This window comes from Micromys minutus, assembly GCF_963924665.1.
Source record: "Micromys minutus genome assembly, chromosome: 3".
Taxonomy (NCBI): domain Eukaryota; kingdom Metazoa; phylum Chordata; class Mammalia; order Rodentia; family Muridae; genus Micromys; species Micromys minutus.
In genome coordinates this window covers 28,322,278-28,349,672 of record NC_137972.1, presented here as the reverse complement: position 1 = coordinate 28,349,672, position 27,395 = coordinate 28,322,278, and the positions used below count along the sequence as shown (strand labels likewise).

General features: G+C 52.5%; 1 protein-coding gene across 1 annotated transcript; it reads left to right on the top strand.

Moving 5' to 3' along the window:
- RASGEF1A (RasGEF domain family member 1A) lies at nt 1-27,395 on the top strand. Its single transcript, XM_080915067.1, has 13 exons — nt 1-48; nt 19,719-19,919; nt 20,497-20,619; nt 21,742-21,879; nt 22,594-22,815; nt 23,123-23,197; nt 23,566-23,658; nt 24,313-24,415; nt 24,493-24,572; nt 25,375-25,566; nt 26,375-26,498; nt 26,705-26,777; nt 27,285-27,395. Exons 1-13 carry the CDS (start codon nt 31-33, stop codon nt 27,307-27,309), a joined length of 1,467 nt encoding a protein of 488 aa, XP_080771193.1. The 5' UTR covers nt 1-30; the 3' UTR covers nt 27,310-27,395.

The following is a 27,395-nucleotide window of genomic DNA, read 5'->3' as shown; positions in this document are numbered from 1 at the left end:
GCGGGTCGGGTAGCGGGAGCCTCAGGCAGGATGTTTCTGGAGCCCCAGGTAGGGCTGTGGCAGTGCGGGACTGCGGGTTAGGAGCACTGCGGGGCAATGTCTTGACCACAGCAGGGCAGCAAGGTTAAGGTTTCTACCCACCGGAGCTTGGGGCTTGGAAAGCGTGGCAAGTAAGGAGCTGGCCCAGGACAGCCAGGGCAACTCTCTCTCCTGTCCCTACCCGGACACCTGCCGCCACTCGGGCCTCGCCCAAAGTGCAGCCGCTGCCTTCCTGTCCTCTGCTGATGCCAGACTCCAAAGTAAAGCGCTACGGGGGGGGGGGGTGTTCGGCGGAGGGGTCGGGGTGCCGGCCGAAGAAAGCAAAGGCTGCCCGGACAGGACAGACTTGTAAAGAGCAGTGGCGATCCTGGAATTTTCCCTATCCTTGGGCTCAGAACCACTATTTACTCTTTAAGTGCTTGGAGTGGGGGGCGGTCTATGATGGAGTGGTTGGTCATGTGGGAGGTGTGTGCTTGTGTGTGCGATGTGTGGGCGGGAGAGAGGACGTGTTTATATATGGGAGGTTTAAGTGAGAGTCGTTAAGAGGCGGCAGGTGTGGGGGCACGGCTGTGCCTGTGCATTCTCAAATGTCATGTGTTTAAAGAGAAGAGTGCCCAGTGTGGGGAAGGCTGAGAATTTCCCTAAAATTAACCCTGAGCCTGAGCCACCGCTGCACCTTCTTAGCTGTTTCAGAGAAGCCTCTTTTGAGCTGTGATGGGCAGTGGGATTCAGGAGAAGAACACAGACCTGCCTAGACCAGGTTCAGTGCAGACCAGTGATACGGAAGCGTGGAGACTATTAAGCACCTGCTATGCGCTGGCGCTGTGGTTTGCAGGGAACTAAGCAGGCCACAGTTCAGATCCTCAGGGGAGCGCATCTGGGTTTCAGAAAGTCATTGGTTCTTCACCTGTGGGTGAAGACCCCTTGGGGTTAAATGACTCTTTCACGGGGGCTGCCTCTCAGATGGCCTGCACATCAGATATTTACATTACGATTCATAGCAGTAGTAAAATTACAGTTAAGAAGTAGCAATGAAATAGGTTTTATGGTTGGGGCTCAGCACAACAGGAGGAACTGTATTAAAGGGTCGCAGCATCAGGAAAGTTGAGAACCACTGCAGTGGGTAATACAGAGAGCATGCTACATTATGGACTGAAGGTGATCGTCGAGGAGTAGCCCACAGCAGGAGTGCATCAGGAAGGATGCTTCTGGGCGTTATTCGGAGGCTAAACAATGCTCAACTTCAGTGGCTCACAGCACAGGTGCTGTCTCCTCTGCTAACGTTTATCCCAAATCACCTCTGCTGTGCCACCCACTTCTTGCTGAGGAACAGGTCGACAGGGACATAGACTGGGAGGGACCCTGCATCCACACCTCAGTGCTGGAGCTCAGTGACATACGTCATTCTAACCACCAGGGGGCTACACAGGCTGACCTGGTCTCCCTAGGGGTGTGGCACACTTGTGTTGACTCCCAGTGTGGGGTGGCCTGAGGAGGCCACAGAGATGTTCTGTGGGTATAAGGACCCCACTGGGGAAGAATAAGGAAGAACTAAGTGGATGGGAACATTTAAGGATGACAGGGCAGTTCTGGGTGGGGAAGTCACCAGTGTGGGATGTTGGGCTTTTGGGGCACCAGAGACCAGCAGGACATGCCCTAGGGATAACTATGCCTGGGGGCTTCAGGCCATCAAGGACAGGGCCAGCCAGGAAACACAATCAGGGAGTTCAGACTCTGGTAACAGAGACAGTAGAAGATGAGAGAGAAATGATTTGGGTATGTTTTGATAGTACCGCAAAGAGGCCTTACAGCTGACAGGACCGTGGGCATTTGGCTAGGCTGGGTGGAGGCATCATTAGCCCCAGCAGAGACCACAAAGTCTGGAGTCTGCACCGATGGTGTGAAATGTAGCTGGGGGGTGTGCAGTCTAGAATTTAAGGAAGTCTGATGGGCTTGCTCCATCCTGGTGCCCCTCAGCTGTCCTGCTTGCCCCCGTCTGCTGGCCCAAGTCTCTATTCAAACCCCTTGATCTTTTCGCCTGTGCTTCTGAGGATTCCAGCCTCTGTCAGTGGTGGCCCTGGGGTGCCTAGACCTGGAAGAAAGTGGGTATAGCACCCCATCAGCCATCCCCGAGAGTACTAAAACCCAGGATGCAAAGCAACAATTCCTGTGGCAGTTGGTCATCCTGGGCTTGCCTCACTGTAGGGAGTACTGTCCTGTTTCCCTAAGTCTACCATTGGCCCTTTGGTGCCTACAGCTCTCTGTCCTCAGCCCAGCCCCACACTCACTGCTGAGGTACTCACCGAGAACAGTTTCACCACGGCTCTCCTGTATCCAGTGTGTCAATGAAATGACGTAAGAAATTTCTGGGCTTATTTGTTTCCATGTTCCTGGAATAAATTGGGTTAGGCCAGGCTCTGTTGTGTTTTAAAATGTTCCCGAGTTCGCTCTGTCGATTTGAGGCTGTTTCCTGGTGTGTTTTGCAGCTATGTTTATGGGCGCCTCATTCTTACAGACATTGGTCTCTTCTGGAGTTCTTGGCTGTGCTTCATAGGACGAGCAGAAAAGCTTTTCTGGAGGATCCTATAGCTGAAGTAGTTTGTTTGTTTGTTTTAGTTAGCTTTTGTGTTGGGAGTAGGCATAGCATCTCTTCTTTTAGCTCTGGCTATCCTGGGCTTACTACCTAACCCAGGCTGACCTTCAACTCATAGAGATCCAGCTGCCTCTGCCTCCAGAGCACTGGGGTCACAGGCAGATAGCACCGCATCTGGCTTTCAGTGGTTTAAGTATCATGCGACACTCTCTGACTCTCAGAGGCATAAAAGAATTGGAGTTAGGAAGCCCCAGCCTGGCCTGCTTTTGTTTCCTCGAAAGCTTCAGGTGGTTGTCAACTTCCTTAACGTGCATTGCGATTATTGGTCTGTTCAAGTTCTAAACATGGTTAGTCTGTTCCGATTATTTGTATTTTCTGGGAAGATGCCAGTTCACAGGGCTTCCAGACCATGTAAAGTTGCATAGTGGGGTTTGTAAAAAGCTCCCCCCATTTTCCCTCCCTTCATCTTACTTTCCCTTTGTTGCTTAGAATTGCCAGGACCAGGTGATCTCTCTCTTCCTGTCCCTGTCTCGGTGGGATCTTGGTCACTGTGCATGTTAGGCCTGTACTGACCACTGAGCAATACTTCCACGCCAATCCCAGGAAAGTTGGTTTGTTTGTTGTTTTTGTGACTTTAGTTTCACTGTGACTTTAGGCTGACCTGGAACTCATGACCCTCCCGCTTCAGACTCCCAAGTGCTGAAATTACAGGTAGGAACCACTGTGTTCCACTGTAAGATTTTTTTTTTTTTTTTAGTTGTATTTCAAAGAGGCAGCTCTTGAATTTAAGGAGTTCTATTGCCTCCAACTAAATCTGTTTACCTCCTGGCAAGTCCTTCACCCTGTTTCCTTTGCCGTAATTTTGTTTTATTTAGAATTTCTGTGAGGGTTATTTTCCCCAATGGTTTGCTCTCTTAGGATCCAGCCCCTCTCTTCAGCTTTCACCTCAGGCTGCCCCAACCTCCCCTAGAGTCCCCTACTACTGGCTAGGTGAGGGATGGTGCTTCCACTCAAAAAGCACCCCGTGTATCACCTATTAGCGACCCCGTGTATCACCTATTAGCTGTAAGCCCTGGGATGATGGCTTCAGCCCCTTGGATATTTGTAGTTTTTCCTGGAAAATGAGATATAGTAATGTGAACTGCCCTAGGGAAGGACGGGGGTGGCCACACTACTGGCCCTGAATGAACCGCCAGGGCCTGGACACACAGGAATGCTGCCGTGTATGCAGCATAGGGAGACGAGGACATGTGTCCTGTCCTGTCTCAGAGTCTGCAGCCACTGGATGAGGGCCCAGCAGAGAGGTGGGTACCCTTCCCACTCCACCATCCTTACCACTCACTGACTCACAGAAGGTTCCCTGTTCCAAGCCATATGGGTCTCAGGGATGCGTCTCTGGACATCTGCCAAGATGAAAATCTAAGTAAGGGGAATGATTTGTTTTTAAACACAAAGGGGGAAAAAAAAACTTTCCTCAGTCTAATTAAGTGTCATTTAAAATTAAAAGGACCCCCTGTTCCTTGTCTATATTCAGGATCCACAGGCAGCCATGGAGAGTGGCTGACAGCTCTGAGAAGCACCGTCTTCCTCCGCCCTCCTATCTCACCTCTGACCCTGCAAGCTTGTTGCCTCTCTTAGGCCATGAGCCTTATACAGGGCTATGGCCTGGACCAAGGTGTCAGTAGTGTGCTCAGGTCTCTTCCTGTTGGATCTGGGCAAGTGTCCTGGTTGCCGCCCTAGGCTCCGACCAGCAGAAGGGCGTTCTACTTCAGCGTTTGGAACAGAGGACCCCGCAAGGGTGGCTTCCCACATCACTTCTCCTCTCTCTTCCATAGCTCCCTGGGAAAAGTAGGAAGAGGAGGATAATTTGCTAAGATGCCCTATTTGTCTGCTGTCCATGTTTGTGACCAGATGGGCTCCAGAAACACAAGACCCAGAAGCCAAACTGCGTGCGAGGGAGGCAGTTGATTCTTACAGAGTCAGCACAAGAGGAGATGACAACATAGGCCACGAGCTGCAACTTTCCAAGCCCCGGGTCGGTGGGAGGCGAGCTTGCAGCCACCCTGCCTGCTGGGAAACGCCTGGGATTCTCTGAAATCCCACCTGCTCCCAGCCCACGCCTCTCAGACCTTGAGAATGGGGTAGTTATTGGTGGACAATGACATTCTGTCCCCCGAGCAGCCACTAGAAGAAGCTGATGGACAAAAAAAAAAAAAAAAAAAAAAAAAAAAAAAAAAAAAGAGGCAGTGGGGGAGGGAAGGGAGAGGGGAATGCTCAGACATAGCAGGATCTGTAGCTAAGAGCGTGGAGATGGCAGAATTCCTCTGTTAATTCATAGTAAATATGGTAATCGTAAGAATTTCAGAAGAAAAAAAATGAGCCATGTACCTGCAATAAAACTTTAATTATCAGTGCTGTGTTCAGGCCCTGCCTTTGTGGAGAAGCACCAAAGGAGGTGCTGTGGCTGGCACTCTGGTTCCCATGGCATTCGCCTCCTTGTGGGAACCCAGCCTGCTACCCTATGCCAGGCCCTGGCCTGTTCTAAGAGCACAGCAAGGCAAATGCGACCCTTCTTTAAAAACAATTTATTTATGCATGTGTGTGTGAGACACTTATGTCCCTGCGTGGTTGTGGAGGTCAGATAATAGCAAAAGTCAGTTCTCTGTTTCTACCACGTGGGCCCTGGTGATCAAACTCAGGTAGATTTTGGGTCTTGGTACAAGTACCTTTATGCAAGGAGCCATCTCACCAGCCCCAAATGCATGTATTCTTTATAGCATTGTAACTATGGCTTCTTGAGGTTAGACTTCTGTGGGACTTACAAGGTTAGTCAGTGTATGGCCCGTTGATCTCTAGTTCTCTTGTGGCCACTGGGCTTGCTGTCCCCACAGCCCAGCCACCAGATTAGGGGCCAGTTCTCCCAAGAACTTGCTCACTGTAGAGAGCACAGGTGGGCAAAGGGAGACGAGGAGCCTCAGAGCAGAGAAGGTGAAAGACCTCCGAAGGGAGACCCTCACTCAAATCTCAGGAGAGGCGCGCACCCAGTGAGGCACTGAGACCAGACTTGCTGCAATCACATGAGGAAGTTTATTGAAAGTGAAAGAGTGAGATCTCAGGCCAGCATGCTGGGGTCGAGACTCATACACCACGCAGGGGTAGAGGAGTTCGACCCCGGCCTGAACTTGTAACAGGCTTATAAAGGCAAAAATTACAAAGGAGGGGGAGGACAGGTGGAATGAGGAAATTCAAAGGGGAAGAATCATACATTTTTTTTATCAGTACACCCCCAGGCACACCTAGGGCGTTGGGACATTCCACAGAGGTCATCTGGACCTTCTGTGGTATTTTGGGAACTCAAATCTCAAGAAAGTGGGATTTCCTGGGTGGGATTTCCTGGGAGCGGCAGAGGAAATCCCTAGGGCAAGGAATCAGTGTCCTTTGACAACCTTTTACTCTTCATTCCCCCGTTTTTCTTTTTGTAAAAAGCTCTAATCTTAGAGCGATCCCTCAGCTTCTTGTAATATCTGGTATTGTTGTCTTACGACCATTACCTGTACAGCACTCACCCTTTCTTTTATAAAAGTCACCAGTCTATTGAGGATGCATGGCCCAAAGGTTAGGATTAGCATTAAAATGAGTAAAGGCCCGACTAAAGCAGAGACTAGGGTAGAGAACCAGGGTGACCGGTTAAACCAATTTTCATACCATCCTTGGTATGTTTCTCTTTCTTTTTTTCTGTTTTCTAGTCTTTCTCTAAGCTTTGCCATAGAATCTCTTATGACACCAGAATGATCTACGTAAAAGCAACATTCTTCTTTTAGGGCAGCACAGAGCCCTCCTTCCTTTAGAAAAAGCAGATCTAATCCCCTCCTGTTCTGTAGCACTACCTCTGATAATGAAGTCAATGACTCTTCTAGTTTGGTTATGGACTGTTCTAATGCTCCCAGGTCCGCGTCCATAGCTGCTCTGAGTTCATTATAGTGGTAAGGTTGTTGGATGAGGGCAGCTGCCCCTGTTCCAATTCCTGCTGCCACTCCAAGTCCTAACAAGACAGCTAAGGTCAAAGTAGCAGCGGTTTAAAACAACAAATGCACTATCAAGCAGATTGAAAAGGCGGTCCTCAGTTCTCATAGGGAGATAGGAGGGTGTGGTCAAAAGGGGATACAAGTCCTCCTTTGGTGACAGAGTGAGACAAGGAGGACTCTCAGGCCTGGGTGCAGGGTTATCAAGCACCGAATTGGGGCCTACGGGTCATGTGGGTGGACTCTCTATCTTTATCTTAATAACAAAAAATGAATCTAGGGTCCCCTCTGCCAGTATAGACTCTCCATCCCCAACGGTTTCCTCTTACCCACTGACGATCTTGTTTTCCCTATGGGGTGAAGCTGATATTTAGAGGGTTACAATAACTGTCTTTGCACGGTCCCTGAGGGCTACCGGAGCTTTCAGAGGCACACCCAGTCCTATAAGCCAGGTATTTGGATGGATCTCTTTCCCCTTTCTCTGGCTCCCCTGGCCTACGACCCTTTTTAACTATAATTAGATCCCAAGCGGAGGAAGGGTTCCAGTAGGCTTTTCCCATGGTCTCACATCCCCATTTACTACAAAAATAGTCTGAGGCCCCTCTCTTCATTTCCCTGGTGTGTCCCTGTCCGGGGCAGACATAGAAGTCTGCTGCCTGAAGGTTGGCTCGGTAAAACTGTCCTGAACACCCCAATGTGCTCCCTATGCCATGAGGGACACACTGTTCTTCTGGGGGTGGCTTTTCTAAATTGGTATAACTGGAAAGATCCTAGGCCATAGAGCCGGCTGCTAACTTACAGACATCGGGTGCAAGATCAGGCCACCAAGTCCAAGGGGTAGTTGACCACACTATGTCGCCCACTTCACTAAGCACTTCCCAGGTTAATTTTTGAGGGGCATGGGGGTTATTACCCAAGGTTGGGGCTACGACGAAGGTGCAGCTTAAGAGAATTGTCACCAGCTGCCACTGTACCCAAGCAGCAATCTCGTTGACCTTGACTGCCGAGGGGGTAGTCAACAGCACCAGGTAGTGTCCCTTCCACCGGGGCTCAAGCATGCCAGCGCGATGTCGTCTGACCAGGACTGAGTCTCCGACCTGGAACCTGTGGGGCACCGCGGTGGTTCCTGGAGTGTAGGCTTCTTTTATTCGACTCCAGATCTGTGTTTTAATAACTTCTAAGGCCTTTAAGTGGGCAAATAGAGCAGAGGAGGAGGGGGAGTTAGTGCCAGGATCCAATATCCCGCACGACTCCGTTAAGGGGGGCAGTCCCCCATGTAGGATTTCATAAGGGGTAAGGCCGAAACGCCCCGGCAAGTTTCGGACTCTAAGAAGCACAAAGGGGAGGAGGGTCACCCAGTCTTTACCGCCGGTCTCAATAGCTAATTTAGTAAGGGTCTCTTTTAGAGTTCTATTCATTCTTTCTACCTGTCCTGAGCTCTGGGGTCTGTAAGCACAATGTAATTTCCAATTAGTCCCCAATAAACAAGCTAATATCTAACTTACCTGGGCAACACAGATGGCCCATTGTCTGATCCAATTACCTTAGGGGTGCCAAACCTAGGGAAGATCTCTTCTGGAATCTTCTTAGCTATGACCGCTGCTGCCATTTCTCTCTTTGTGGGGAGGCTTTTACCCGCCCAGAAAATGTATCTATAAAGACTAATAGATACTTATATCTATATCTTCCTGGCTCAGTTCTGTAAAATCCACTTCTCAGTAAACCTCAGGTCTATCTTCTCTCCTCCCAGCCTTCTACATACATTTGCTTTCTAACATGGCACACAGTTATCTAGTCAAATCTGGCACAAAAGAATTTGACCTCAAGACAGTCTTTACAAGTTTGTCTACCTCTAGATGAGTCCATTGATGCATTTTCTTCAAGTCCAGTGCTGTACACCAGGTCCTGGATAGGGCAATGAGCTCAACAGGTTATAGGGGTTAAGTACTGTAAGGTGGAGTTCTGCCACCAATTTGTTTACCTCTCAGAGATCTTAAACTGTCCAGCAGTCGTTGGTTCCATGTTTCCGCACCAGTAGGAGAGGCACACCTCAGGATGATGGACACATACGAAGTTGTTGGAGTAACTGAATGATGAGTGTCTTGATACCGTCTCATGCCTCCTTTGATATGGGGTACTAACGCACCACTAGCCTGTACTTTCAGCTCCATATGGGCAGGGGCTGGTTCTTAGCCTTCCTCATTCCTGCAGTCTCCGCCCAGGCCTGTGGATATGCCTGCAGCCACCAGCCCGTCTGATCTGAGGCAGGCTGTTTAGAGTTGGTACTCGTCCTCCAACTGGATGGTTAGAACCTGCACAGGCTCCCCTTCTGGACCTCTAACCTGTGGTCCACCAGAGTGAAAGTGAATCTGTGCCCCATCTTAGTCAGGAAGTCTCTCCCCAACAGGGTGCAGGGACAGTCTGGCATTACAATGAATAAGTGGGATACCCGGCCCACTCCGAGATCCACAGATCTTCGGGTAGTCCATAAATATTTAAAACTTTGGAGCCACATGTCCGGGGCTTCTGTTGCTGGTGTCCCCTTTTTTTCTTGTTGGGGCAATTTTTTGTCTCAGTGGCCTTCTTCTTTATAGTAAGCACATTGACCTTTGCCAAGAGGCTCCCTCCTAGTGCCAGACTTGATTCCTAACTCCCTGGCCCTTCACTACTGTGGCCAAAATCCTACAAATTCCTTTTTTGTCTACTACCCTCCGGTCCTCTCTTTCCTCTGCCTTCTGCTTCTCTCTTTCTTGCTTCTCTTCCTCAGTCTCCTCCTTATGAAACACTTTCTCTGATTCCTTCACCAAATCCTGCAAGGTATAGTTTTGGAACCCCTCTAGCCATTGTAACTTTTTCTTAATATCTGATGCTGACTGCTGTATAAAGGCCATAGCCACCTCTGCCTGCTGACCCTCAGAGGTTGGGTCAAGGTATAACCCCTGTCAAGAAACACAGACGGCGGCTCAACAGGTCCCTGAAGAACCTCTCTTACCTTAGCCAAATTCGTGGGTCGCCTTGCGGCTCCCTTGAGACCTGCCACTAGAGCCCGGCGGTAGACCTTGAGACGCTCCTTACCTTCTGCAGAGTTGTAATCCTAGTCAGGGCGGATCAAGGGAAAAGCTGCATCTATAAGATTAGGGAAATTGGTGGGGGTCCCATCTGGTCCTGGAACATTTTTTCTAGCTTCCAGGAGGATCCTCTCCCTCTCTTCCGTAGTAAAGAGGACCTGCAAAAGCTGCTGGCAGTTGTCCCAAGTGGGCTGATGAGAAAACATCAGGGACTCAAGGAGTCCCGTCAGGCCCGAGGGGTCCTCTGAAAAAGAGGGGTGGTTAGTTTTCCAGTTATACATATTGGCTGATGAAAACGGCCAATACTGTAGCAGGACTACTTCTCCCGGAGCTGGGGCGGGTCCATAAGCCTGTAATGGTAGGGCAATAGCAGAGCCAAGCCCCGCGCCATTTCCCCCTGGGCTTCGAACCCGGGGGCTTCGGGTCCCGGCCGCTGGTTCTGTTTCAGAGGCCGTCTGGGAGTCAGTGGGAGTCGGCGCCTGTGGGGGACTTGCATGAGAAGCCAGTTGAGGGTATGGGGGTGGAGGGTTGTCGAGGAGAAGAAAACCATCATCAATTTCAGGATAGATCTGCGTGGGGGCCGATGGAGCAGGTGCCAGCTTGTTCGAGGCCACGGCCACCGTTGCCGTTTCTGCCCCCGCTGTCCAGGGTCTCACCCAGGATGTCAGGTTTTGGACCAGGTCCTCCCACACGATGATGTATGGAACCTGATCGGGGTGTCCCCCTGAAGCCTGAAAAACAATTCGCTTAACAGCGGAGATGAGAGATAGATTAAAAGTTCCCTCCGAAGGCCATCCTACGCCAAAACTCGGCCATTCGGAGGAGCAGAAAGTTTGCCACGGTCCTTTCCTGACTTCAACAGAAAGATTATGGGCCCTTGTCTTAACGTCCGTCCAATGGTTCAAAGTCAGTGTTAGTGGGGTTGTCACAGTCTGGCCCATTTCTAGTTCTGACACACACACACAAAACACTCACAGATACTACAAAACAGAGAGACAAAGTCAGTCGCCGACCTGGAGTCGACCCGAAATCCCGAAAAGAGCCAGATGGCCCAGAATTGGCCCTCTGACACAGATCGTCAAGGAGAAAAACTGATCTCCCGACTTTTCCCGTGGGGGTCCACCAGGCGTCCCTGGTCCTCCCCCTGTCCTCCTGGGACGTCTCCCAGGGCGAGCAAACGGTGGACCCTGGACACGTCTATCCCCGTCCACTCTACTCCTCCCTTGGAAGAGCAGACTCGGTTAGAGCGTTTGCGAATACCGAACTGCGATCGCACCAGACCTCTGAACAAATCACAAACACAGAATCACAATCTGGACAATCCACAAACACAGAGTCACAACAGGACAACAAGAAAAGAAAGGAAAGAAAATCCTTACCTCCAAGTAGGTCTAGGGCCCCTGGGTGGTCGCGCAAATCCAGGACGAGCCCCCAAATGAAAGACCTCCGAAGGGAGACCCTCACTCAAATCTCAGGAGAGGCGCGCACCCAGTGAGGCACTGAGACCAGACTTGCTGCAATCACATGAGGAAGTTTATTGAAAGTGAAAGAGTGAGATCTCAGGCCAGCATGCTGGGGTCGAGACTCATACACCACGCAGGGGTAGAGGAGTTCGACCCCGGCCTGAACTTGTAACAGGCTTATAAAGGCAAAAATTACAAAGGAGGGGGAGGACAGGTGGAATGAGGAAATTCAAAGGGGAAGAATCATACATTTTTTTTATCAGTACACCCCCAGGCACACCTAGGGCGTTGGGACATTCCACAGAGGTCATCTGGACCTTCTGTGGTATTTTGGGAACTCAAATCTCAAGAAAGTGGGATTTCCTGGGTGGGATTTCCTGGGAGCAGCAGAGGAAATCCCTAGGGCAAGGAATCAGTGTCCTTTGACAACCTTTTACTCTTCAAAGGAAGCTATTTTTGCACCCCCAATAAAGTCAGGAGGCAAGTGGTCACCCTAAGCCACAGCCACTCTGAGCCTCCTTGCCTGGTACAGGGTTGACTCACAGGCCAAGGGACCCATCTGCCAGGAGTCAGAGGCGACTTCTGTCTTCTCTACCTGTGCCATGGGACAGCTGGCTGCCTTACACGGTGTTAACAGGGGGGCCAGAGGCCTGGCCAGGGAAAGGCCAGTACCAGCTCCCAGTCTGTGTTCCGCTCTTGTCAAAGCAGCCGTGTGCACCCCACGCCCCGAGCCTCAAAGCTTCACTTCACTGTCACATGTTACGGGGGAGGTGCTTGGTCTCAGCAGAATGACATAGTTGTTTTCTGGCCAGCTCAGGCCTAGGCTATAGGTGTGGCTGGACCTTGCCCATCTGCTGATCCAGAGGACAGGACCACAACAAGAGCTCGAAGGAGGGGTTCAAGAGATGACTCCGCTCAGCAATAAATCAGACATTTATCTGATCCTGGGAGTCTTTTGGGCTGGACAGAGCCTTAGCTGAAGACCGTCAGGCCGTAGTTTACCTGTAGCTTGTGTCACGGGAACTTTTCACTCAAGACTTGAGCCAGGCTTCCAAGTGTCACCTGCTTCAAGCGGAGAGGGGAACTTCAGCCTGTGGGAAGTGAGAGCCTGCGTATTGAAGGGCAGAATTGATGATGAAGTTGTTGGTAGTGTAGGGCAGGAGAAGATAGCCCGTTTCCTACACGGAAGCCTTGTTTGGCCTCAGCAGATTTTTGAACCCCTGCCTGTGCACATAGGGGGCTCTGTCTGCCAGTCAGGTTCCCACTGCCCCTCAATACAAATGGTGCCCCAGACCCTGAGGGTACAGGACTGACAAAGAGCTGCAGGGGACATGCCCAAGTCCCTGTCCTGAGGGAACTCTGGCTGGAGGGGTGTGAAGTTCATTTGTGCCCCCTGCCTCACCTAACACACCCAGTCTTCTACTTGCACTTCCTGCGCGCCCGCTCTGATTCCTAGTTATAATTTAGAACCGCTGTATTCGAGAGTGTGTTGGCCCTGCCAGCGACCTGAAAGCAGCCTTCTGGAGATATGACAGAGGCCCAAAGCCTCTGATGCAAATTCTTTGTACCACTGAAGGCTTGCAGAAAGGATTGTACCAGCTCCAGAAAGCTGGTTGTGCATGTAGTGAGCATCCATTAATGAACAAGGAGTGAATGCTTTGGTATCTCTCTCCTGCCCCAGCTCAGTGCAAAGGCTTTCTGGGAAGAGTGAATGGGAGCCATTTTGTGGGGTCCCTGTCAGAGTTGGGCTCATATGCCCTCCACCTGAGTCTAGGCAGCTAGCATAGCCCTGACTGTGATCTCGGATCTGCCTGTTGGTTTGTGCCCTTGAGGGTAGGGGAACAGGGCTGGGCCCCAGCTCCATCCTGGAGTACTCCCGCCCAGCCAGCAGAGGAGAGACAGGCAGGATGTGTAATTTTCAGTTGCTAATTGTGATGTCCTGCAGCTTGCAGAGCTAAAAATAGTCTCAGTTTTTGTTGAGTAGGTTAAAAAATAGAAGCCTGGTGTTGCCTCAGAAAGCAGACCCCTCCCCAAACTGGCAGAGACAGGGAGCCAGCTAATGCCCCCACCCCCCACCTTCTGGCAGAACCCTGGGTATTTATGCAAAGTGCACCCTCAGGGCCATTTTTGTCCTAGTTTTTCAGAAATCTTGGTTGCTTTGCTTGGGGCCTAAGGATAACCCTCTGGGAGCCTCGGAGTCCCTGAAACCATGTGCAAAACACTGAAGGAATGTACCTTTATCCACCTGTCCATCTGGGCAGAGGGTTGGCCTTCCTCTCTTTCAGCCTTCCTTCATGCTCCTGAGGAGATGTTGGGGGGTTGTGGGGGAAGGCAAACCTGGGCTAACCTGCATATCACCTCCAGCCTGAGTCTCAGAGCACAGGTATGGAGGGCCAGGCCTTGCCGTCCTTATCTGAGAAATGGGCATTCTCCTGTGTTATAGGAGAGGCATATTTATGTGAGCCGAGTTACACTGGTGCCCAGTTCATGGCTTTCTCTGAATTCTAATAATAGAACTTAAACTTCAACAAGGTTAGGTGAAAGCTACTTCTACCTTCCTTAGACATTTCTAGAACCATAGGCTGGAATCCCAGAAGGGCCCTCGCGTTCTGAATGTGCTTGGCAAACCCACCAGAGACAGTTCTTTTCTTCAGTAGAGAGGATGGCCGACCTATGCTTCCCAGCTGTACCCGAAACTGGCCCTTTCTTAGGACGTTGCCCTGCTCTCTATTGGGATGGGGTTGGCTGTGTTTAAGGGCAGCCTGCTAGCCGGTTGTCCCTCTGGGACATCCAAAGTTTTTCCCTTAGTGTCTCTGGGATGGAGAGTTACACTTTATAAAACGTAGGGTGAGGTGTCCTGGGAAGACTGCTGGCCCTTGCCTCTTCTTGGGAAGGAACCTGCTAGAGAGAGTTGGTGTTAGAAGCAGGTAGCTGGGCCTCAGAAGTTGCAGGATCCAGAACTGTCAGTTGGAACAGGCTACACTGCCCCCCTCCCTGCCCCCTGCTGCCCCCATCTCCTGAAGGAAGCTTCACTCTGCTCTCCCCAGTCCCCAGACTTGCTATCTAGAGCCTCCGAGGTATCAAGCTAGAGGCTGACAGGATAAAAATAAGGGCGTGTTTCCTGAGATTATCCCCAAAGCATGCATACAGGGTGGGGTGCAGACTCCAGGACAAGAGTGAGGGGAACAGTCTACAGTGACCTGACTCTGTCCTGAAGTCCGTGTCTATCCCTTCCCTGGGTCCCATTAGGCTGATTGTTGGCAGCCAGGGATGGAGTCTTTAATGAGATCTCTGGAGGCCAAATCACACCCAGGCCTCCCCACTCCACCCGGCTCTTGTCCTCCATGAGCATCCTCAGTAGAGGAACAGGAAAAGCACACAAGAGAGGGAAAGGGCAGGATGTCTCAGGCTATTCACATCCAGGAGAGGATGTGGAGATGACCCATACAGCACGCAGTGAGGAGAGGCACTGCCTCTGGTCTGAATCCTTTGGTCTCCAGTGCAGCAGCTGTCCTCAGTTCCAGGACCACCCCCGGGAGTAGAGTCTCTCAGCCCATCTAGAGTTGTAAGTGGAGGACAGTATTCTCCAAGCACAGCCTCCCCACTGTGGATGCAATGTGACTGGTTGCCTCAAGCCTCTGCTGCTTTGCCATCCCCACCAAGATGGACTGAACCCTCCAACGGAGTCAAAACAAACCCTTTCTCATTTCAGTCCTGTTGCTGGGTGTTTTTATCATGGCAACAGGAAAAGTGGCTAAGGCCCCATAGTGGTTTCCAGCCAGCTCGGCCAGTGCTGCTTGGTGCATAGAGGGGCACTAAAATCTCGGTCAGGATTGGAAGAGGGGACCTTCTTCATGATCTGTAGCCAAATCTTGTCGACCAGCTTGTGATTTCCCAGGGTGTCTCGCAGCCGTAGACAAACTGCTCACGGCCTTACTCTCTCAGCTCTGTCAGATCCAAAGCGTCTCTTGGCCCTGGCTGCCTGCCGCTGCTGTTGTGCTGGGCAGAGTTCCAGCTCCCATCTGCTGGAAGCATCTCCACGTCCGGGGCCATTGTCCCTCCCTGCACTGCAGCCTGCCTGGCTCACATCTCGGTGGGCTCATTGTGAGCTTGGAGCCACCCTTTTTGTGCCCCTACCCACAGTCAGATGGCCGCACTGCCGTCTGTGGCTGTGGTCCTGAGGCTTACAAAGATGTGACGATTGCTCCTAGCAACAGCTGGAGGAAGCTGGCTCTTTGCTAGGTGTGCAGCTCCTCCCCCTTCCCTCTTTAGGCTCTGGAGCCACCAACAGGAGCATGTTCTGGATGATGGAGGGGCTCAACACTGCTATCTTCCGGGCCCAGATCTCCAGAGCTGAAGTGGAGGCCTGCGTGTGAACACTCCCTCGGGGAGTGTGGCCCCCAGGGAACAGCAGACAGAGTGCACAGATAGGACAGTGTGTTTGCACACCACAAGGTGTCTTTGGCAGAGCTCTGTGAAGTGCTTGACTAATTGGAGGGAGGGGGTGGAGTTTTCTTACTGGTCTCTGTGTCCCATGGATGGAAATATGCACCAAAGGTGTGAAGTTCCTAGGCGCTACCTGTAGCCGCCCCAGACTCTGGCATGTGCGTGCCAGATGGGTCTGCTTGCCCTATGCTTCAGCTAGAGCTTGGATGTACAGATGGCTCTGTCGCCCTAGGTCAGAGGCCTGATCAGAATCAGGGACAACCACTGAACCAAGGGGCAAGGCGTGTCACAGGTCATATGGCCACATCTACTACTGCCCCAGGAACACACACATTCTAGTTTTCATCTTCTGACTTAGCCCTCACATGACCCTACAGGGAGGAAGGATAAGAAACCCAGCTGGTTACGTCTGAGGGAACGGGTGTAGAGAGGCTGGAGGGGCTAGAACCCAGAGGCTTTATCACAGATGTGGAGACAGAAAACACATTCTTGAATCCATATACCAAGCTCTCTCTCCCTTGTACTGGGCCTAGGACCTGCAGTCGCGGGAGAGAACTTAGGGAAATGTGGGCTGGATGGTCAGAGGTGGGCTGTAGGCACGACCGAGACAACACCCCAAGGTGGCTCCTTCAGTGCTGGGCCCAGGAGGGGCAGCAATCATGAGTCTGTGCAAGGCCCCCGTGTACTGCTTCTTGATCAGGCAGGAACAGAGAGCACTGAGCAGACACCGTGGCCAAGCCTGGAGGGCAGGATAAGGCTGTGTACAGGTAGTGGCGGAGAACTGGGAAGAGGCAACAGGATAGTGGCAGACGCTCCTAGACCGGCTCCATTGGGCTGTCTTGCCTCTGGCCACTTAGCCAGCCTGCAGCTCATCCATTTCAATGGCTTCTTTTCTCACCTCTGCTAAGCGGCCCTGCATGCCCAGCCAGACCCTGAAGGTCTCTGTGATTCTGAAGGCACTGGGTATGGTCTGCTCACCCAACCTCAGTTCCTTTTAGGCCAGGAGAACTCTGCCCACATAGGGAGGTTACCTAGAGCCAGGTAAGAAACAGGTTCCTTCCCCCTGGGCAGGAGAGACCCTTCTGGTAGCCCCGCATCCTGGATCCCTGGGTCTGCCCTCATGCCACCTTGATGTGGGAATGGAAGAGCTTTAAGGCTGTCTGCAAGGAGACAGTGAGTCACTCACTCTGTCTGGCTGCAAGGTGCTTTACCGAGTTGATTAGGTCTGTAATTAGAAGGCGCGTGTTTTCTTGCTTGAATAGAGAAGAAGGGGTGAGGAGTGGTAAAGCCAGCTGGGTACAGCCTGCTCCCCATGCGTGTAAGGACTGCAGCGTGGCCCAGGATAACTCCTTTTGGATGAAAGGCAGAGGTAAAGATGGGTCTCAGAAACCAGCCCACTCCAGGTCTATCGTAGTCCCTCTGGCTGGCCTGGGGGACGGCCTAGGGGACTTCTTGGGTCCTCTGCAATGGTCACAACCTCACTGAGGGTCTGGGTGCAGCCAGAAGTCTTGCGGGGGAATTTCTGATACTCCTTTGTACCTGAAAATCCTCAAAAAACGCCAATGCCAAGTTTGCCCCTAGATGGTTTAAGAGCTGAGTAGCATGGCGTTGAGAAGTCTCTGTGCTGTTCCTATGTATAGCCGCAGTGGCAGGAACCTCATTTAGCTGGCGCAAGACACTGGAGGCTGGAATGTGCAGGGGGTGCGGATTCCCTGGCCTTCTGTTCGCCTGCACAAGAGGTGTCTCTGGGTCTTGGTCAGGGACAGGTTCTGGGCAAGCCAGGCCTGGAACAAGACATTGGATTTTAACAAGACCAGGTGCTCTTGCTGCTGTGGGGAACCACAGTTTCTGCTACAGACAATCCATGTAGGGTGGTCTCCCTGTGTCATCGGTGCATGTGTGACATGGGAGTGAAACCGATCGATGGCATCTGTGGTGCAGGTGAGGGGGGCCTAGGGCTGACACCTTATGAGAGGCGTTTCGGCTTCCTAGCGGACTTCATGAGTGCATTTCCACTTCCCCGAGGTTCCCAGAGCCTAAGGCTCCCAACTCAAGTCTTTCTCCTCCTGCCTTCACTACTAGCTGTCTCTGCACCCCGGCCTACGCTTGTCAGTGAGACCAGTGGCTGTGACTTGACCTCTGTGCAAGCTTTCGAGGAAGAGTAAAAATGGCAGTGTGGAATAAACGAGGTGACTCAGAATCTCCACTTTACTGCCATTGACAGCATCAAGCATTAGTTTTTGCCATGTGTTCCCTCTGAGTGACCCTGCAGACTTCAGATTCCCATGGTACGGTCACCTTTTGGGAACTGCGCCTGCCCCAAAGACTCCTACTGGTTCTTCAGGCTTCTCTCTTTGAAGGTAGCAAGCCTCACTGTCACCTACGTAGCAGAAGAATCACAGAATATTGAGACCCAGGCAGCCTCCACCTGGCTCTGGCTCTCCCAGCAGACCGAGTTCAGCAGCCTTGTCCGAGGGGCTCCACAGGGGCCATATGAGATGGTGGGAAGTTAGAGCATGTCCTGCCCTTACCCTTACCCTTACCCTCAATAATACCTGCTGTCCAGAGCCCTGCTGCCTCTGTAGAGACAAAACTTCAGTGGTGTGGGATATGGAGGTGCTGTTGGCTAGGGCTACGCCACCTGCCACTCTTGAACATTCAGACTGTGTGAACCTGAGTCCCACCCTAGCCTCTGTGAGACTTTAAGTCCAGCAGGACCACTGTGGGTGACGAGAACCCACCACAAACAATTTTTTTTATTGTGAATTTGGTTACCAAGTACCATGCTGGGCCTGTGGAGGGACACAAGAGTCAATGTAGGCCTCTTCTGGCCTTGTGGGTCAGCGGGAGAAGAGGGCAGGAAGGCTTCCTGGAGATGGAGCGCTCAGACTGCTCTCGGACATCTTAGGGTTTCTTTGCTTGAAGTCTACCTCGGTTGACCTCAGTTTTGTAGTCTGAAAGATGAAGGCCTTTTCTCAAGTCAGGGGTCCACAGGCTTGATGCAACCTTCCTGGGGCAAAGCACTGAGCTTGCCAGCGTGTTTCTGATGCAGCAGAGTCAGGCTGGGAATAGTGTGTACCTAATGTGTGTGAGACACCCAAGCCATGCGGCTACTGAGTACCTGAACTTTAAGGGGTATGTTATGGTATGGGGTTCTCTCTGCCTGTTTTGGGAGTTTGCTTGAGTTCCCATACTCACAGCAAAAGATTATTTTTTTCAAGAATTCCAAGGAAACCCGAGGTTTCTCTGTCAGTCATCCAGAGTAGGCAGTCCCAGGATGCCATTCCACCAGGATGCTGCCCTGCCTGCTTTAGCACCAATTCCACAGGTCCAAAAGCCAGTTACAGAGGTTTCCCCAGACCCTGTCTATTACTCTGTGTTGTGCTGACAGTTCTTCAAAGTACCCAAGGTCAGTTCCACCCCCTGCCCCCTCATCCTGCTACTACTTGGCCAGGCAAGCCTTCCCAGTGTTCCAGCAAAACCAAAGAACCATCTTCCAAGTGCTTCTCTTGCCCTATCTCTTAGCTCCTCTGCTCAGAGCAGACTCTAAGCTCTCATCATCATCATCATCATCCTCCTCCTGCTCCTCATTATCATCAGCAGCAGCACACTATACACTGGCCCTACGGCATACATGGATTAGCCCAGCCCTCAGACTACTGCCCCTGCTAATCCCTTAATCTCTCCATGCATTGCCTCAGAAGCTGGCATCTGCTGCCCTGAAGGCTGTTCCTTGGTTCTCCTCAGGAGCTGCGTAGCTAATGATCAGCAGGCACACACACCCATCATTAACACTCGGTCACTTCGGCTGTCTTGACCTCAGGCTCTTGGGTTTATTCTCCCTCCCCCTGCATACACGCCCAGGCAGCCTATGATTGGGACACGGAAAACCTACACTGAGTCAGGGCCCCTGGAGTGAGACCTAGCAGGCAAGGAGCCGGTGGCAAAGAAATTCTCATCAGAGCTGCAGCGTCTGGGGGGAGCAAGTTGCCCAAGCTCTTCTCCGAGGGGCTTCTAGTCAGCCTTGCATGTACATAGACCGCAGGCCTCCTGGGATATAGCTCACACCCTTGTTCTTCTCTCTCAGGAAGCGATGCCCCAGACATCTGTGGTCTTCTCCAGCATCCTCGGGCCCAACTGTAACAGACAGGCGCAGCCTGGCATGGGGGAAAGAGGTGGGGCCAGCAGCGGCTCCAAGGACCTCACTTTTCAAGATGGACGCCTCACTTCCGGGTCCTTGGAGGCCTTGGTGGAGCACCTCGTCCCGACAGTGGACTATTATCCTGATGTGAGTGTCTGGCCCCTGAGGGAGCTGGAGTAGCAGCAAGTAACAGGGAGAGGAAATCTGGGCTCCAAAGAAGGCTGCTTCTCGGAGGGAGGGAGGCCCAGATAGGCTGTAGAATTGTACAGAGCAGTGGGGAATGGGTGGGTGGCAGGGCCAATACTGCCTCCTGGAGCAGGGTCCTAGGGACCTAGGCAACCCATCCTAAATCAGCCAAATGGGGGTAGGTCAAGGTCCAAGTGGGGTAGAATCCTTTAGAGGACCCCACCTGCCCATGGGCAGGAGGAGCCTGTGAAGATCCTGTAAGAACTGACCCTTGGAAGACATAAGACATGAGAACCATTGGTCACAGAATGTCACCTAAGAAACCTGGCAAAAGACCTCGAGGGCCACTCTCCCTCATTTTGGGGCAGGACAGAGGGTACTGGAGAATTCCAACAGAGCTGTGCCTCCTAAGTATGCAGACCTAGCAATAGAAAGAAACAAGGTTGTACAAGATAACGGAGGTCATGTCGGCAGAGAAGAAGCCAGGCCAAGTACAGCCGAGCATACCCATGGTCATTCGCTCCCTCCCCTCCTCCAGCGGACATACATCTTCACGTTTCTCCTGAGTTCACGGGTCTTCATGCCTCCTCATGACCTTCTGGCTCGAGTAGGGCAGATCTGCCTGGAGCAGAGGCAACAGCTAGAGGCTGGGCCTGAGAAGGTAAGTCACTGAAGGGGCGATGGCCCTTTGTCTCCTAGGTTGAAGAGGGGCTGTAAATAGAGAAGCTGGGCAGGGTACAGAGTGGGTCAACCTAGAGGCCAGTGCAGGCCGCCCTGCCTTGTGGCAGCCCCGAGGAGTGGCCCCTCAGGCCTAAAGGTGCCACTGGGACTTAGAGCTGGTGCTGAGCTTGTACCCTCCTAGGGCGAGGCCCAGAGACAGCTGGCCTCTTATCAGTGCCCGATCCCCTGAAATGAGGTTAAAGGGCAACAGCATCAGAGGGGGTCTTAGCCACTGCTACCTTTGTGGAGGCTGTGCCTTCGGGATAACAACTGCTCACGAGGGATCATTTGGTAGTCCCAGTAGGACTGCGTGGTCCTTCTGGATTGAGACACTGGGCACCGTTATTCTGATGCCCTGGAGGACAGATGCCTGGGCCAGTATCTGCTGGTCCTAGTGCCCAGGACAGGTGCCAGGCTAGGCTGAGCTGGGCAAGGCTGCACAGGTTGGGTCTGAGGAGAGTGGGCCCTCATACAGTAAGGATCTTGAAGCCAATACTATGCTTTGGTTTGGGCAGCAGCGATGATGACAAACCAATTAGGATCTAGGAGTAGTCATGGCAGTGTCAGAGGGCTTTGGCCTGTGTGGGCACAGCTGAGTCTCTTGAGTTTCTCTGATGTCCTCCCTGGGGCAGAGTCAAACAGCCTTCCCCAGCATACCACCCCGAACCAGTCCCAGAGTACCTGCCAAACTCGCCTCTGGCAGAAAGGGGCGGAACAGTTTTGCATCTACTGTGATCCTTCTCGGGTGGGGGTTTTTCTTTGGGGGGGGCAATGTTTAGCCATTGCAAGGAGAACTGTCAGCTTTTCTGTCATGGTGGTAGTGCGTTTTGTTTTTTAAAGTGAATGTAAGTGAGAGTCCACTTCAGGGAAGCTAGAGACAAATGAGCGCTACATACTGTGGTGTGGCTACAGCAAAACCTCACACGTCCATGGGGGCTGTGTGCCCAGCACAGGCCCTGGGGAGGGGCATGGCCCTGAAGTAAAAGGGCAGCTTCTTACTGTTGCTATTGAATGGTCTCCTCTGACTTCGGGGTCTTGCACATCCCGCCCCTCACTATCCCAGGCCAAGCTGAAGTCCTTCTCTACCAAGATCGTGCAGCTGTTGAAGGAGTGGACGGAGGCCTTCCCTTATGACTTCCAGGATGAGAAGGCCATGGCGGAGCTGAAGGCCATTGCTCACCGAGTTACTCAGTGTGACGAGGTGAGGCCCTCCCTCGGTCCTTCGCCAGGCTGCTTGGGTGTTCTTAATGGGGGGTGGTTTTGACAGAAACATCCTCATATATGGTCCTTTTCCTTCCAGGAGGGTAGCGTGTGACTTCTAAGGTTGCATGCACAGGGAATAGCTTTAGCCGGCCAGCAACGGGCTAGATGGGTCTGTGTCATCCTAACAATTGCCGTGGCTCCATCCTTGCCTTTGGCACCCCTGTGCCTTGGTAGGAGCTATCTGTCTGCTCTTCCCGGCTCCCAGACTTGTCTTGGCCTTGGCAAAAACAGAAGCTGAGAAGTTCTCCTCAGGATGGAGAACCCTGTGTTTAGCAGCTGGGTTCCCTCTTGCTGGGTAGGGAAGCCTGCAGGGAGACTCTTGAGAGGCCAGTGAGCCTAGGGTACCCCACCCAGGGACAAACCCCTTCCTGGTGTCTTCAGCGGCTATGCTGGCAACCTCTGGGAAAATTGATTTTTAGACCCACAGACCGAGCTCTAGCCCTACCTTCTACCCCTGTCCCCTGGCGGGACAGCCAGAAAAACCTTTCTTTTTCTCCCTGAGAGCCACTCTGGGCCTAAAGGTGTACTTAGGTCTGGATGGGAGGGTGAGAGCTGAGGGTCAGATGTAGACTTGAGATGGGGGCTCTCGTGTGGTGGTGGTGGCCTCGCTGTCAACCCACTCCAGCCCCTGATGCAGCCCTGACCCTCACAGGAGAATGGCACAGTGAAGAAAGCCATTGCCCAAATGATACAAAGCTTGCTGCTGTCCCTGGCCGCCCGAAGTCAGCTCCAAGAGCTTCGGGAGAAACTCCGGTCACCAGTTGTGGACAAAGGGCCTGTCCTTAAGGCCAAGCCACCAGCCGCCCAGAAAGACATCCTGGGTGTGTGTAGCGACCCCCTGGTGCTGGCCCAGCAGCTGACTCACATTGAACTGGTCAGTGCTGCTGCATGCTCTAGCATTGTACGGAGTTGGGGTTGGACCACACTGGCATTGCTTTAGTCAGCGCATGCTGCAAGGATGCCTCCCTGCTGGCCAGGCTGGGCTGGGGTAGGGAAGCGGGCTTGCCTTGACTGTCCCAGGTTAGTTGCGGATCCATTCACTGGAGCTATGGGTATTTCTGCCTGGTGTTGGGTCTATAAGAATGTGGCATCCTTGTATGAGTGGAAGGGGGAGGGTAGTGCTGGCCTCTGTCACACTCCCTTGAAGCTCTGACCTCTCTCCTTGTTGTCCCCTGTTGAAGGAGCGGGTCAATAGTATCCGCCCTGAGGACCTGATGCAGATCATCAGCCACATGGACTCCTTGGACAATCACAGGGTACATGGGGGTACTCTGGGAGGCATGGCTGGTAGCTGGCCTAGCTGAGCTTGGCACTTGCACCCCAACACAGGTTGGGTGCGGGCCTCACTTAGTATGTGATACACACTTTTGAGTATTGGATAGTGCCACCCAATAGGTGTGGCTGTGGCCTTCCTGGGCTTATCATGGAATTTAGCAATAACTATACAGAGCAGTGCATCATGGGAGAAGTCAGTTTGGACCAATGAGTTAGCTTGTCAGAACAGCCAAGGAACATGTAGGCATGGTCCACGCCAACCTTTGGTCTTGAGACTTAGATAACCATGGTAACTGGCTTGTCCACGCAGGGTCCCCAAGGTTCACTGTTACACGCTTTGTCCCTCTAGTGCCGAGGAGACATGACTAAGACCTACAGTTTAGAAGCCTATGACAACTGGTTCAACTGCCTGAGCATGCTCGTGGCTACAGAGGTGTGCAGGGTAAGTTTTTGTCATAGCAGACCTGGGTGAGGTGACCACCCCACCACCTCTGCAAGGCTGAGTCCTACCCTCACAGAACTCAAGTAAATAAATGCATGTGGTACCTACTACCAGGATCTCATCCTGCCTCTGACAGCCGACTCATAGATACAACGATTCTTTTACACAATATCTAAGACCTCATCCCTGGAGTGCTCTCCTTCTGTCCAGAACTACTGAGCCAATGATAGTGAGCTTATTGCCCTCAGCCTATGACACAGCAGATGAAGATGGAGCAGCACGCGTGTGCACGCACACACACACACACTCACACATATACTCACACACACACACTCACACATATACTCACACACACACTCACATACACACACACACACTCACACACATTCACATACACACACACTCACCCACACACTCACACTCACACATACACACACTAACACACACTCATACACTCACACACTCACACACTCACATACACACGGCCACACACTCACATATACACACAGTCACTCACATACTCACACATACAGAAATATAGCCCCAGAAGATACAGCCCCAGGCTTTTTGGCAGCTAAGTCCGATGCCCTCCCTGTAATCTTTGCCCAGCAGTCCCTCGGTGGTTTCACACTGCACAGACCCACTGTGTTCCAGGTGGTAAAGAAGAAACACCGGACCCGCATGCTGGAGTTCTTCATTGATGTGGCCCGAGAGTGTTTCAACATTGGGAACTTCAACTCCATGATGGCCATCATATGTGAGTGTCCAGGCACAGGTGTGGCTGCTTGTGTCACCTATGTCTCCGTAGCCTGACCTCTGCCCATGTCTCTCCAGCTGGTATGAACCTCAGTCCAGTGGCACGGCTGAAGAAAACGTGGTCCAAAGTCAAGACAGCCAAGTTTGATGTCTTAGAGGTACTGGTGTCCGACCCTTCCCATCTCTTGTTGTACAGAGGGTCCCAGGCAGCAGGAGGTAGGATCTTTCCTGTCACAGTCACACAGATGGGGCTGGCCTCATTGGTGCTGGACACTTGAGCTCTCCTTGGTCCTGATGCTTTGGATTCAACATAAAGTGAGCAATAGCACAAGAACCAAGGGATGCCAGCCACTGAGCGGTCACGGGTGTCCCCAGAGGCTGGCAGACAGGTCATCTGAAGCTTTACATAGATGTATTTGGCCACAGACTACTTTGCGTTTAGAAAACACTGATATGCATGCCTCCTGGCGTGGGCAAGGCCGGGCGTGGTGTTGGCTTGAGTCGGGAGCAAAGGAAGACTTTGCAGTATTGGTTCCCAGCCTTTCCTGATGCTGCAACCCTGTAATACAGTTCCTCATACTGTGGCGACCCCAACCATAAAACGATTCTATTGCTTCTTCATTACTGTGATTTTGCTACTGTTATGATGTATGATGTAAATACCTGTGTTTTCGGATGTCCTTAGGCAACTCCTGTACAAGGGTCAGTTGACCCCCCAAGGGGGTCGTGACCCACAGGTTGAGAAACACTGCTTTAAAGAAAGGATTAGGGACCCAGCAGGGCACACAGGGCTGTGCCCTGCCCCCATAGGAGTATAACATCTCCAAGGCCTGGGGACTCAGGGGGTGCTTTGGGCCTTTCCTCCCCCTGTTGACTGCTGGGCCCCCAGGACTAGGCCCTCTCCGTTTGCTGTCTCATAACTGCAGGGGAATCCTCACTCTGTGTTCCCTGTACCTGCAGCATCACATGGACCCCTCCAGCAACTTCTGCAACTACCGCACAGCCCTGCAGGGGGCAACGCAGAGGTCCCAGACAGCCAACAGCAGCCGCGAGAAGATTGTCATACCCGTGTTCAACCTCTTCGTTAAGGACATCTACTTTCTGCACAAAATCCACACCAACCACCTGCCCAATGGGCACATTAACTTCAAAGTGAGCCCGACCCCTTGAGGTCCCAGCATGGGTGGGGCAGCCAGAGCCTTCCTGTACGACTACAGCTACCAGACAGTGGCTTTGTAGCAGGGTCATAGTTTCCAAGTCCTGCCTGAGGTTTAGAATGTCCTTCAGGTGGACTAGGTGGGTGGGGGCTGCTGTTCAGTAGTCCTAAGGTGCAACTCCTGTCTTATTTGTTGGGGAATAGCAGATCTGGGGGCTTGTTGCCACAGGGTCTGTATTTATCCAGGGTCCTGGTACCACTGCTGACTCCACTAAGGAGGCAAAGGAGGAACCATCCTTAGGGACTTGGGGGTGAAGAGGGACTCAGGTAAAGAAAGGACTTGAGCAGGATTCCAGATAAACTGGGGAGCAGAACAAAGGTACTGTGGGGGAGTGTAGGGCACATTAACTGAGGATAGTTGGATACTATGCATTCATACTGGTGCCCTGGTAAGGAAGACTGTGGCTTGTTCTGCTGGTGCCCCTCCCCCTGGTGGGTGTGGCTGAGGAGTGCCTCAGGCTGGAGTCACAGATTGGGGGGGGCTTCTGGGTCCCCCCTGCAGGAGATACACAGGCCCTGCTGTAAGCCTAATTACCTGTGCAGGGGTGCAAGACAAAGTGGCCTCAGGCATTTCTGCCATCTCTGATGCTCTACAAGCTGCCAGAGTGCCAGCCAGGTTGGCACGCCCATCTTCTTCCTTCTGGGAATAACATAAGCAGCAGACAGATACAGGGACCGTGTCTCTGGCTCAGATGTTTATAGTTCATTCGGGTGGACATACCATTGGTGTTTCTGTCCTTTCAGAAATTTTGGGAAATTTCCAGACAGATCCACGAGTTCATGACATGGACACAGGTAGAGTGTCCCTTTGAGAAGGACAAGAAGATCCAGAGTTACCTGCTCACAGCGCCCATCTACAGCGAGGAAGGTAAGGGCGTGTCTTTGACAGCACACCCATCTCCCTAAGAGCACAATTGTTCCCTGCCCACCCAGGCGTGTTGACCTCCTAAGGTGGCCAGGGAAGTCAGTCAGGGCCCAGGTAGAGTTCCTAGTCCTCTTACCCTGGGTCCCCTGTGACCCTGGAGGGGCAACCCACCTTGGGGATGCTGGCTCTCAGGGGCTCTCCATCCTCAGCTCTCTTCATCGCCTCCTTTGAAAGTGAAGGTCCTGAAAATCACATGGAGAAGGACAACTGGAAGGCACTCAGGTAGGACATGCTGGTCCACCTGAGCCTGGGGAGTGGGTGGGGGAGGGCCAGGTCCACCTGAGCCTGGGGAGGGGGGAGGGGGAGGGCCAGGTCCACCTGAGCCTGGGGAGGGGGTGGGGGAGGGCCAGGTTCACCTGAGCCTGGGGAGGGGGAGGGCCAGGTCCACCTGAGCCTGGGGAGGGGGAGGGCCAGGTTCACCTGAGCCTGGGGAGGGGGAGGGCCAGGTCCACCTGAGCCTGGGGAAGGGGTGAGGGAGGGCCAGGTCCACCTGAGCCTGGGGAGGGAGAGGGCCAGGTCCACCTGAGCCTGGGGAGGGGGGAGGGGGAGGGCCAGGTCCACCTGAGCCTGGGGAGGGAGGGAGTGGGGGTGGCAAAAGCAGATGTGGCCCTCCCAGTGGCTGGTTTGGTAAGGTGCTGCAGACTGGGCTGGCTTTCTTCTCACAGAGATATGGGCCTGCCCTCTGCCTGCTCAGAGGGGCCTGATGCAGTCTCTTCTGTCCACCTGCAGGACTACTCTCCTTAACAGAGCCTGAGGATGCAGCCTGCAGATGCCAGATGAAGCTTAAAACACGGATCATGTTGAAATTGTGACGGATGTAGGATAAGAGCAGCAAGGCCT